Source organism: Acinonyx jubatus, chromosome B1 (genome assembly GCF_027475565.1).
Source record: "Acinonyx jubatus isolate Ajub_Pintada_27869175 chromosome B1, VMU_Ajub_asm_v1.0, whole genome shotgun sequence".
Classification (NCBI taxonomy): Eukaryota; Metazoa; Chordata; class Mammalia; order Carnivora; family Felidae; genus Acinonyx; species Acinonyx jubatus.
The window spans coordinates 173513602-173527169 of NC_069382.1; the positions used below are offsets into that span (position 1 = coordinate 173513602).

A 13568-nucleotide genomic window follows, 5' to 3' on the forward strand; every position below is an offset into this window, starting at 1 on the left:
ATTATGGTTTTGTGTCCTGGATATTTCCATATGGTGCTTACTATTGTCTGTTATACATTATTGTATTCCACACTCCTGACATATTTTCTAGAAGTGGTAAGAATTCAAAAAAAATCAGAAAATGAATACCTTTATTAAATATGTAAAATAAATGCAGGTACTCCCCCTCTCTTTATACGGATACTTAGAAAGTGCAATATGTCTAAACATCTTAGCCCTTCCTAATGCTCATTTCACAGAGTCAAAGATTTTTTTTAAGTGTTTTTATTTTTATTTATTTATTTAATATAAAATTTATTGTCAAAGGTTTCCATACAACACCCAGTGCTCATCCCAACAGGTGCCCTCGTCAATGCCCATCACCCACCCTCCCTTCCCTCCCACCCCCCATGAACCCTCAGTTTGTTCTCAGAATTTAAGAGCAGAGTCAAAGAATTAAAAAAAATGTTTATTTATTTTTTGAGAGAAAGAGAGCATGCACGCCTGTGCAAGCAGAGGAAGGAAAGAGAGAGGGACAGGGGATCCGAACCCAGCTCTGTGCTGACAGCAGAAACCCCAATGCTTGGTTGCATCCCAAGAACTGTGACATCATAACCTGGGCTGAAATCAAGAGTCAGATGCTTAAACCACTGAGCCACCCAGGCACCCCAATTTCCCCCTTTTTTTCTAAAAGTAAGGCATATCTAAATCATTTGGGTCCAGCCAAGAAGTCATCAAAACGAGTGATTAGGCGTTTTATTTATATAGCACAAAATAAACTGTTATTTTAATACTGGAGTGCCTTTTGAGCTGCAATATTTGACTCACAAGTGGCATTTGTTTTGTATGTGTGTTTGCGTGTGTTTGTTTAAATTGAGCATCAAATTTCAGAATTGATTGACAATACTGATTTTTATGAAGCAATTTTAGTCTGGCTTAAAAAATATAGAAGAATTTCAATTAAGCGACTAGGTAACAGAACGTAGGGAAAATCAACTTTGGTCAAAATCTAGATCTAGCAATTATTAGTTAGAATCTGTACCATGGTTTATAGAAAATTCAGAAATTCTACCTCTTTCTTCTAATGGAACAACGTGACAGGAAGTGAGACAAAAAGTGAGATGACAGAATGTTTTTAAAAAACGACCAGAGGGCAAAGGGGAACAACTTTTTATTAATCATGATTTAGAATAACAATAAACATTGTTTTTATTAATCATCTCAATGCTTGGGATAACCAAAAAGAGAAGTACAAAATAAAATATATAGTGACTTAGATCACTATAATTGATTTCTAAGTCTAAACTTCTACAAATTTAGCTTACTAGTTCCTAATGCAAGATAACATTTTTTTTGTCACTTTGGAACATAGTATCAAATATTACGTTGTAAAATGCCATCATTTTATCAGCAATCGCTCTGGTGTATGAAATTTCTTTCAAACGTGAAAGCAAAATAATAATAGGATAGGCAGCCCTTACTATAAGAAAGTACTGATTATACCGATATCTGACAAACTTTAATTACTCTGATTTCCAGTGTAGGGAAACTTCTCAAACCTGAAGACTGTCTCCACTTGAAATGCCAAAGAAAGAGAAAATTTGCCTTACCCATGTGAGAAAGGGAGAGCTAGAAGAATGAAAATCTGAAACCTAAACACAAAGCTACAGGTTTTCACTTCACTTTTAATATTTATATGTATATTTAAAAAGATAGGTTATCGATTATAAAACAAATTAAGTAACTTCTAGATTATTAGCCAGCTGTCATTCCACTGGAGCCCTCCAATTTTGCATAATAAAGGTGGATTATTAATTATGGTAATAAGATATGATTTTATTTTTAATTTTTTTAACGTTTATTTATTTTTGAGACAGAGAGAGACAGAGCATGAACAGGGGAGGAGCAGAGAGAGAGGGAGACACAGAAACCGAAGCAGGCTCCAGGCTCTGAACTGTCAGCACAGAGCCCGACACTGGGCTCGAACTCACGGATCGTGAGATCATGACCTGAGCCGAAGTCGGCTGCCCAACCGACTGAGCCACCCAGGCGCCCCAAGATATGATTTTAAAAACCAATCTAGTAAGAGACAAAAAGGGGTCCTCCAGGCAGTTCTTCTTTACTGTATGTCATTTATGTAGGCACTTTTAGGAACATAAGAGATTATTAAGCAAAAAAAAAAAAAAATCTACGGAAAGTATCCATGTTAGAGATAATTTTAATTAGTTACAGAACAAATGAAAAACTTGAGAATAAGAAACATAAAAATATACCTGATGTTCAGTGCATAGGTTCATTTCATTTACTGGGTAATTCACTTGACTAGTACATTCAGAAGACAAGACACAGTGATATCCGATTTCTTAAAGGTTCCAGGGTTACCACTGTTCCAGGATTTGAAATAATAAAATAATAAATTGTTCCCCTACTGTTCAGTTTATTTCTAATTATTGGGCTAATGATACAAATCTGCCAGGTGCAAGTGTGCCTTCTGATATCTTTCCCTAAAGTAAAAATAGCTGCTTAACCATAGCTAAGCACTGGGATTTGAAAAATATAAAAGAAAAAATTATTTATGAGAACCTTCCCCCCAAATGTAATAATTAACACCTAAGAATTTATACTTGAAACAAATCAGCATCTTTTCTCTAACAAAGTTACCGTCCCAGAGATAAAATATTTTGCAGATATAGCCAAGCTGATACCTAATTAGCTCTTCGTTTTTTTTGGTTCTAATAAATTATTTATTTTCTCCAAACTTATTAAGGTATGACTTATATAAAATAAAATTCACTGATTTTAGAATGTTGTTTGATAAATTTTAGCAATCGTATAAAATTGCATAACCTTCACCAAATGACACAAAATCTTTCTTTTGATGCTTTGCCATCAATCTCTTCTCTATTGCCTTTTAATAAATTTAATAAATTATGTATAAATGGAATAATATTATGTAGTCTTTGGGTTTGACCACTTTCACTTAGCATAATATTGTTGAGATTCAGCAATATTGTTGCTGTATCAATAGTCCATGGTTTTATATTGCCAAGAAGCATCCCAGAATATGTGAATAGCACAGTTTATTTTGTTTATCTATTCACTACTTGATGAACATCGCATTAATTTCAACTCTTAACAATTATGAATATTGTTTCTATAAACATTCACGTAAAAGTCTCTGTGTTGAAATAGGCTTTAATTTCTCTTTGAAAATGTCCTAACAGTGAGAATGCTGAGCTGTATAATAAATAATTGTTTAACATCAAAATACTCTGCCAAGGTACTTTCAAAGTGACTGTACGGGGAAGCCTGTGTGGCTCTGTTGGTTAAGTGTCTGACTCACTTTCAGCTCAGGTCATGATCTCACTTTTCTTGAGACTGAGCCTCATGTTGGGCTCTGTAGTGACAGTGAGGAGTCTGTTTGGGATCCTCTCTCTCCCTGTCTCTCTATCCTTCTCTTGCTCATGCTCTCTTTCAAAATAAATAAATACGGGGCACCTGGGTGGCTCAGTCCGTTAAGCGTCTGAGTTCAGCTCATGTCATGATCTTACTTGCAGTTTGTGCATTCGAGCTCCGTGTGGGGCTCAGTGCTGACAGCTCTGAACCTGGATCCTGCTTCAGATTCCGTACCTCGCTCTCTTTGACTCTCTCCCCCTCACCCTCTCTCTCTCTCTCTCAAAAATAAATAAGCATTAAAAAATAATAATAAATAAAGCAACATTTTTTAGAAAATGGCTGTACAATTTTGCATTCCAAACAGCAACGTATAATGACTCTGTTTGCCTCATATTAAAGAAAGTGAAAAGACAACCTACATATTGACAGGAACATTTGAAAATTATATATGTGATAGGGCTCTATTATCCAGAATATATAAAGAACTCTTACAGCTCAACAGAAAATACACATAAAGCAATTAAAAAATGGGCAGAGAACTCGTATAGATATTTTTCAAAGAAAACATACAAATAGCCAACAAGAACAAGAAAAAGATTCTTGGCATCATTAATCGTTAGTGAAATGAAAGTCAAAATGGCAGCGAGATACTCCTTTACATCCACTTGAGTAACTACTTAATAATAACGGTAATTTAAGTGGAAAATGACAAACATGGCAAGGATGTGGAGGAACTGATTGCAACCTAGTATGTACCAGTATAAAATGGTGTAAATGACGAGGGAGCATAACGCAAGCTGATAGGCCGCAAACACCCCCCATCCCCAGGTGGGATGTGTGATGTTCTTCCCGCACTCCAGGCTGCCCAAGAACAATGGAAAGGGGAAAAACAAAGGGTTAACTGACAGGGGTCGTAGTCTTGCAGTACCTGAGTCTCCATCGACATGCAAATATCCTAGTAAATTACAAGAAAAAGGCAATCTTATCAATAGCCTAATCTCCAGAAACCTGTAGACTCAGTTTCCAGGAGGCCCAACATCACCCCTCCATAGTGATGTTGGAAACAAAGGCAGAAGGAAATGGCAGATAAAATTAAATTTCCTTATTACCTGCAGTGCATTGACAAATACTTGAGGCAGGCAGAGTAAAACCTTTCTCCTAGAACTCCCTACTGTCTTAATGCTAATACTTTGCTAGAGGGAAAAATAACCTTAGCTTGACAATAGCTAGGCCTCCGGGATTCTGTGAGTCTCCTTCAGCATATGAAAATTTCATGGGAAATTTCCCCTGGACTTTACCTCCCCCAACTCCAGTGTCTGTAACCAGTCTCTCCTGATGGTGTGGAGGCAGCTCTTTCTGCCCATCAGTCCTGTCCCTCGTGCTTTAATAAAAATCACCATTCTGCACCAAAGACGTTTTCAGGGATTCTTCCTTGGGCTGTGAGCTTTGGACCCCATGAACTCCACTATCATCCCCAAAACCTCATCACAAACACTGTTGAAACAGTTCGACGGCACTTAAAAAAATTAAAATAAACATAGTATTACATCTACTTCTGCCATTCTACAACTAAAAACGAATTAAAGGGGCATCTGGGTAGCTCAGTCTGTTAAGTGTCCGACTTCAGCTCAGGTCATGATCTCGCCTTTCATGAGTTTGAGCTCAGCGTGGGGCTCTGTGCTGACAGCTCCGAGCCTGAGGCCTACTTCAGATTCTGTGTCTCCCTCTCTCTCTCTTCCTCCCCCACTGGCTCTCTGTCTGTCTGTCTCTCTCTCTCTCTCTCTCAAAAATTAATAAACATTAAAATATTAAAAAGAAGAATTAAAAACAAATACACGAATGTTCATAGCAGCACTATTTGCTATAGCCAAAAGGTGAAAACAATGCAAATCTGCATCAACAGATAAACAGATAAAGAAAATGTGGTAATTGGGGCACCTGGATGGCTGCATTGGTTAAGCTTCCAACTTCAGCTCAGGTCATGATCTCTCCTTCTGTGAATTCGAGCCTTTCATCGGGCTCTGTGAATGTTATGCCCAGAATTCGTGATCCCCAAAGACCACTAGGGAGCCGAGTCCAATGCAAAAGCAAAGAGCCTTTATTCGAGCTAGCTCGAGCTCAATCCCCTACCTGCACCGACGCAGCGGTGAGATACCAGGGAAAGAGAGCGAGTTTCAAAAGGACAAAGGTTTTATTGGGGCCTGGGGGCAGTTGGTGAGGTAATGGCTATGGCCTCAGCCGATTGGCTGGGGAAGGGTCCTGGGGAAGGGTCGAGTCCTGTTAGGCAGGTGAGGGGGGGGTTACTCAAGGGGAGGAGGTGTGGTCAAGGTGAAGGACACAGAACAAGATGGAGTCGGCTGGCGTAGGCCCGCCCTTTCATTCCCCCCTTGTCATGTAGCTTAGGGACCCAATCATGGGACCGGCTGCATTTATGGTGACAAGGGGAACAGAGTTTGGAGGTTTACGCAAAGTTCTGGGAACCAAGTGTCCCTGAGGTGGCTCTGGGACGTCTGATTAAGTATTGTCCCCGAGCTGGTGTCTATGATCTGCCAGGTGATGTTTTGGGGGGTGTGGGGACTCCCGGCAGCATGAGGAATGACAAGCAGAGTTAACAGAGTTACCAATATTAGGTAGGTCAAATGCGCTGTAGCTTGAGCTTGAGCGGGTTGTGTTGGTCCCGACTGATGGCCCATCGCGTGACAACGTCCTTCCGGATCGAGGAGGGGTCCGCTGGCTGAGCGTGGGTGTGATGGACCCAGGTCGCGATGCCGTCTACCTTGAGAGCGGTGGAGGTTGTCAACACCACGATGTAGGGTTCCTTCCAGCGCGGCTCGAGAGTCTCTCAGTGGTGCCTCTTGACGTAGACCCAGTCTCCTGGCCTGTACTGATGAGGTGTCAGGATCGGGCCAGCATCGTAGATGGCACGGAGGCGCGGCCAAATGTCCTCGTGCGCCCTCTGGAGCCCGCTCAAGGAAAGAAAAAGTTCTTGATCTTTAAACTCAGCAATAAGTTCAGCTCGAAGGCTGGGAATAACAGGGGGTGGCCTGCCAAACATGATATCGTAGGGAGTAAAACCCAGAGTGTAAGGAGTGTTTCTAACCCGGTAAAGGGCGTACGGTAGGAGAGTCACCCAGTCCCCGCCAGTCTCCATGGTTAATTTGGTAAGGGTCTCTTTTAGGGTTCTATTCATTCTTTCTACCTGTCCTGAGCTCTGGGGCCTATAAGCACAATGTAATTTCCAGTTTGCCCCCACCGCCTTGGCTACTGCCTGTGTTGCCTGTGAGATAAAAGCTGGTCCATTGATCCTACCATAGCAGGAAAACCATACCTGGGTAAGATGTCTTCTAGTAGCTTCTTAGCCACCGTCTGAGCAGTTTTATGCTTGGTTGGGTATGCCTCCACCCAGCCAGAGAAGGTGTCTGTAAATACCAGGTCCTCGTGTAGAGCCTCGTCGAAGATGGTGGGTGAATTTTTGAATCCCTGAGGTAGCCATGTCCAGGTGAGTTGCCCACTGTAGCCCTCCTCCAGATCATGCCACTCGAAGGCGAACAAGGGTTGGCTCTGGGGTGCCAGCGGCAGACTGAAGAAGGCGTCCTTTAAATCTAGTACAGTATACCAGAACCTGGAGGGCGCCAAGGAGCTCAAGAGAGTATATGGGTTGGGAACAGTTGGGTGTATGTCCACGACCCTCTTATTTACTTCCCGGAGGTCTTGTACCGGTCGGTAGTCATTTGTGTGAGGCTTTTTGACCGGCAGTAAGGGGGTGTTCCAGGCAGACTGGCAAGGAACTAGTACCCCTAGGCTTTGTAGTCTCCAGATGTGTGGCTGGATCCCCTTCCGGGCCTCCTGAGACATGGGGTATTGTTTGATCCTTACTGGACTCTCTCCTGGCTTGAGCTCTACCAGGACTGGGGTCCTGTGAGCGGCTAGTCCCATCCCCCCCGTCTCTGCCCAAAACGAGGGGAATTCTTGTAGCCATCTGTCTATATTATTCTCTCTCAGGAGCGCCTCCTGGTGGAGGAGGTATTCATCCTCCAGTTTCATGGTCAGGACCTGGATGGGGTGGCCCTTGCCATCGGTGACTTGAGGCCCCCCTTGTCTGAAAGTTATCTGAGCTCCAATCTTGGTCAGTAAGTCCCGTCCTAACAGTGGGTAGGGGCATTCTGGTATTACCATAAAGGAGTGGGATACCCGGCCCGTTCCCAAATCTACTGTTCTTCGGGTAGTCCATGAATACTGGCTCATACCAGTTGCCCCTTGTACCCAGGACTTCTTGCTGGCTAGTTTTCCTTGTGGGGTGCGGAGGACCGAATGTTGTGCTCCGGTGTCGACAAGGAAGTCAATAGGGGTCCCCTCCACTTTAAGAGTTACCCTGGGTTCGGGGAGAGGGTCCGAACCCTGACTCCCCTAATCACTTAGTTCATCCAGCTCTAGGACTTTTACTCGATCAGTCTTGCTTCCCTTCCCGCCAGCTCTTTTTGGACAATCTCGGGCCCAATGCCCTATCTCCTTGAAGTATGCGCACTGATCCTTCTGCAGCCTCTGCTTCCCCCCCTTGGAGCTTTTACCTTTTCTTGTGTCGTCTGCCAGCTGCTGGAGACGGCGGTCTCGTTCCTCGGGGAAGTCAGCAGTGGTAGTTAGTAGTATTCTGGCCAGGTCTCGAGTCTGCTTACTGCTGGCAGCCGCCATGGCGCGAGCCTGCTTGTCCTCAGGAGGCTCCCGGTTATTATATACCTTTTCGGCTACCACCAGTAAGTCCTGCAGACTTTTTTCTCCTAGTCTATCTATTTTCTGTAATTTTCTCCTAATGTCTTTGGCCGATTGGTTTACAAAGGCCATGATAACAGCTGCCTTGCTTTCCGGAGCCTCTGGATCCATGGGGGTGTAGGTACGGAATGCCTCCATGATCCATTCTAAAAAGGGAGCCGGAGATTCATCTTTTCCCTGTTGTACATTTCCTACCTTGGCCAAATTGGTTGGCTTTCTAGCAGCCATTCGGAGACCCCCCATTAGAGTCTGGCGGTAGACCCGGAGCCTCTCCTTACCTTCTGCCGTGTTGAAATCCCACTGGGGCTGAGTTAAGGGGAAGGAGGCATCTATCTGAGCCTGGTTGGTGGTGGGATTCCCGTCTGCGCCTGGAACTAGTTTTCGGGCCCCACTGAGGATTCTTTCTCTTTCTTCAGTCGTGAACAGGACCTGCAAAAGCTTCTGGCAATCATCCCACGTGGGCTGATGGGTAAAAAGAACAGAGTCTAATAAATCAATAAGCCCTGCTGGTTTCTCGGAAAACTTAGGATTCTGAGCTTTCCAATTGTAGAGGTCACTAGTGGCGAAAGGCCAATAGTGATGGGGCTGATTCCCCTCCGCGTCTGGGGGTCCGGTGGCTCGCAGGGGCAGAATAGTGGAGTCGGCAGCGGAGGCGGATTGCCCCCTCTGAGCCCTTTGTCTGGTAAAGGGCGGGCTTCCCCCTGGAGCGTTTCCGCCTCCCGCTCTCGGAACAGCGTCTGCCTCCCCCCGAGGGGGAGGATGGTGTTTTTCCGGCATCCTAGAGGGGTTATACGGGGGAGGAAAAATTAATTCTTCTTCAGTACCCCCCTGTAGGACAGGGTAGAGGGGTGCTGAAGGCTGGGTAAGACTTTTCCTCTTCTCTGTCTCCTGCAAAGCAAGAATGGGTTTTGGCTCCGGAGGGAGCAGGGTTAGGAAGGGCTTAAGCCAAGAGGGTGGGTCTTCTACAAGGTCCTGCCAAGTGATAATGTAAGGGAGCTGATCAAGATGGCCCGCCTTAGGCTGAGAGATGATACTCCTGACTCGGTGGATGGTAGGGAGGTCGAAGGTCCCCTCTGGTGGCCATCCGACATTGAAAGTTGGCCACTCGCTAGAACAAAAAAACTGCAACCGACCCTTTCGGACTTCCACACTGAGGTTGTTAGCTCTTCCCCTCACATCCTTAAAGTGATCAATCATAATACTTAGAGGAGTAGTCTGAGTCTGTCCCATAACGTCCATCCAGCAAGTCCACAGAACAAAACAGAGAAACACAAAAACAGACAAACAGAGGGCCCCTAGAAAGTCTTCCAACTCCATGGAAGCAAAACTGCAAGCTAGCTTAGACCTTTGAGGGGATTCCATGTCCCTCCAAAACCGATGAGGGGATTCCACGTCCCTCCAAAGATGACGGCCTCACGCCGACCAGCGGGAGCGACCCGCCTCGTCTCAGACCTTTGAGGGGATTCCACGTCCCTCCAGAAGGGAGAATCGGAACGTCTTCCGAAACTCCCGGCCCGTGGTCCTCCAGTGCGTCCACTTAGACCGCGTCGGGCACTACCAGAATTCCAGAAATGAGCTCACACAGAAAAGACAGAACAAACAGACACTAACCGTGGCCAGTCAGGCTCTCCGGGTCGGGGTCCCTCGGGGTTCTTGGGGATCCCGGACGAGCCCCCAAATGTTATGCCCAGAATTCGTGATCCCCAAAGACCACTAGGGAGCCGAGTCCGATGCAAAAGCAAAGAGCCTTTATTCGAGCTAGCTCGAGCTCAATCCCCTACCTGCACCGACGCAGCGGTGAGATACCAGGGAAAGAGAGCGAGTTTCAAAAGGACAAAGGTTTTATTGGGGCCTGGGGGCAGTTGGTGAGGTAATGGCTATGGCCTCAGCCGATTGGTTGGGGAAGGGTCCTGGGGAAGGGTCGAGTCCTGTTAGGCAGGTGAGGGGGGGGTTACTCAAGGGGAGGAGGTGTGGTCAAGGTGAAGGACACAGCACAAGATGGAGTCGGCTGGCGTAGGCCCGCCCTTTCATGAGGACAGCTCAGAGCCTTGTGCCTGCTTTGCACTCTGTGTCTCCCTCTCTCTCTGCCCCTTCCCTGATCACACTCTGGTTCCCACCCCCTCTCAAAAATAAATAAACATTTAAAAAAAAGAAAGAAAATGTGGTAAAGGCATGCCGCGAAATATCATTCACTGTAAAAAGGAATGAAGCATGGATACCTGCAAAAAATGTACACGAGTGCTGAAAACATTTTGTTAATCTCAAAAAAAGAGACATAAGTGAGTACCTATCATATCATTATATAAATATTCAACATACTTAAATCTGTAGAGACAGAAAGCAGCACATTGTCAGAAGCTCGGGAAAGGGGGAATTGGTGAATGACTGTTTAATGGGTAAGATTTTCTCTGGAAGCCAGTGACAAAGTTTGGGAACTTGATAGAGGAGGTGATTGTACAATTCTGTGACTACACTAAAGGCCACTGAATTGTGTTCTTTAAAATGACTAGCTGGATTTGTTCACAGAGTGATGGTCTCAGAGTTTGCCACAGCAACAGAGGGCAAGTGCAATTGCTCAACATCTGGGTCCGATGTTGGCACCGTCTTTGCTAACATCCTACTGGAGAAAGCAAGCCACTTGAGCAGCTCACAGTCGAGAGATGAGGCTCCTTATCTTGATGGATGAAACTGTGAAGTCACTTTGCAAAGGGGCATGAATACATTTTTTAAAAATCCACCATTTTTAAAAAATTTTTGTGGCTATTGTTAAAAAATCCACCCACCACAGTAAAATGGTTTTCCCAAAATAAATATCATAATTGCAATACAAATAAAATAAATGTTCATAGTATAATGTATAGAGAACTTAAATCACTATGTTGTACACCTGAAACTAATGGAAATTTGTATGTCAGCTATACTCAGATTTTTAAAAATACAGGGCACCTAAGTGACTCAGTTGGTTGAGCATCTGACTCTTGGTTTCAGCTCAGGTCATGATCTCCAGGTCCTGGGACTGAGCCCCTCATTGGGTCCGTGCTGAGTGTGGAACCTGTTTGGGATTCTCTCTTTCTCCCTTTCCCTCTGCCTTTCCCTTGCTTACACAAACTAACTCTCTCTCTCTCTCTCTCTCTCTCTCTCTCTCTCTCTCTATTAAAAAAAAATGCAATATTGCAAGGTAAATGTCTATAATATCTCCTATTTATATATTATTTTGCAGATTACACACAATCAATTTGGGCAAATAATTGTTATTTGAGCAATTTTGCTCATGCATATTATATATAAGCAAATCAAACAAATAGAATCTCCTCTTCATTTAAGTAATTTACTCAAGCCGATTCATTATTAATTTCATTGCTCAACCTAGCTTCTCCTTTCTGCACATCATATATATCTATCCATATAGAAGTGGATCAATAACTCTGGAAAATAGTCAGAAGTTAGGTTAAGAGTATAATAGTTGTGATGGTTAATTTTATAGGTCCACTCAACTAAGCCACATGGTGCGCAGATTATACATTATTTCTGTACATGTCTGTAAGGGTGTTTCCAAATGAGATTAGCATTTGAATTGCTAATATAAATTATCTTCCCTGGCATGGATGGGCATCATCAAATTCCTTGAGGGCCTGAATAGAACAAAAAGAAAGGAAAAGGATTCTGCTTCCAGCCTGCCTACTTGAGCAGGGACATTGGTTTTCTGCCTTTGTCCTGGGACTTATGTACATATACATACCATGTATATTATGTTTATCAAAAATCAAATATATCATATATCTTCTATTTGTTCTGTTTCTCTGGGAAACCTTGACTAATGCAGCAGTTGAGGTCATCTCTGCCTCTTCACTTATTGAGTTCAAAAACCCTTCCTAGTAACGCTACAAATGAGAACTAAAGCACCTGAGAATCAACTAACTACTCAGATATTTTAGTATTTAATGGGTGGAACAGTTCCCTGAGAAGCCATGTGTGTAAGCCAGTTTATCTTTCTCTCCCAGACTTTTTTATGCTTTGAGTTTTTAAAATTTCTCTAGGCAGGCTCGTGAGAACTGAGTGAAGGTGGCATTTCCTGGAACTTCCTTTATCGCCAGAGATCTATTTTCAATCTTGCATCAAATAGCAGTTTGTTTGGGGTTTTGCATTGCTTGATTTTTACATAGTTTTTGTTTCTTGGGTTGGTTTCCAGTTTTTGTTTTGTTTTGGTTCACCTCGGTCTTTTGTTTGTTGGTTTGTTTTGCTTTCCCAAAAGCATTTTAGTGAGTTCTGAAAGGATTATGCATTGTTTAGAAAATTCAGCCTCAATGAGGGGATATTTATATGAATGAGCCCCCAAATACCTCCTTCTATGATTTCAGGGCCATTTTTGTTTTTTTTTTTCCAAAAGCTCTCAAGGGAAACAATACGATCATTGCAGAAATAGGCTGAATGACTTGTAATTTTCTTCTCCATCTTCCTCACTGGGATCTTTGAGTATGCAAATGGCAACAAACAAATAGTATTTTAAAAATTTCCTAATTGTAGACCTTTGTAGAGTACTCTATGACAATGTATGCTCTTGTATACAAGTAGAACTCCTTGTCACCAATCTTTACATCATCCAGCCATATGGTTAGTTGCTGCCCATAGATGGACACATATCCATACCTCTTGTCTCTCCTTCTGGGCAAAGTAAACAGGAAGACACAAAGTTTTAGTAATTGGAATGATTTCCCTTTCTCCTTTTCCTTCTGACTGCTCCTGAGGGAGTTGTCTACCGCAGCAATCTTGGCAGGTGCCAACATATCTTGCCGAGACAATTAAACTTGAGCTTGTCTTAGTCATTCAGATTGTTCATTGGGAAATATGGAGACAGCCGTGGATGCCAGCTGAGAGCGAGGTGGCAATATCAGCAGAAGAAAGGTCACTGGCAAGATCAGGCTAGGTACTGTGTATTCAGGAACCCTAGGAGCCCCACACTATATGTAGCTCTAGCACTTCTGCTTGATGATGGAAGGAATGTTGATGGGCACACATAACTTTATGGCTTAAAGGTCCAAAGAAATGCAGTTTATGAAGAGCAGCTCGGACGTTCAGGCCTTATAGAAAGCCGTCAAAGAGGAAGACAGTGATCCTCAAAGGGAAAATAATTATTTGAGGAAAGGGGCAGGTTTGTGCTCCAAAACCATGGCAGTCTTCAGTGTAATTCTTTATTATTTTTTTTATTTTTTAATGTTTATTTAGTTTTGAGAGAGAGAGAGAGAGAGAGAGAGAGAGAGAGAGAGAGAGAGAGCATGATCATGAGAGGGGCAGAGAGAAAGAAAGAGAATCTGAAGCAGGGTCTGCACTGTCGGCACAAAGCCTGACACGGGGCTCAAACCCACAAACGCTGAGATCATGACCTGACCCTGTAATTCTTTAATTAAACCTTGCTACCAACTATATAG

General features: G+C 43.4%; 1 protein-coding gene across 1 annotated transcript; it reads right to left on the reverse strand.

Annotated features, from left to right (window-relative positions):
* Nucleotides 1–4052: 4052 nt before the first annotated feature.
* On the reverse strand, nucleotides 4053–8793 carry LOC128314285 (uncharacterized; the record flags this gene model as incomplete). The annotated part of the gene is given in 2 exon segments (XM_053216179.1): nucleotides 4053–4330; nucleotides 6810–8793. Coding segments are annotated over 2 exon segments (2262 nt in total), but the record flags the coding sequence as incomplete, so codon positions are not given.
* Nucleotides 8794–13568: the final 4775 nt, after the last annotated feature.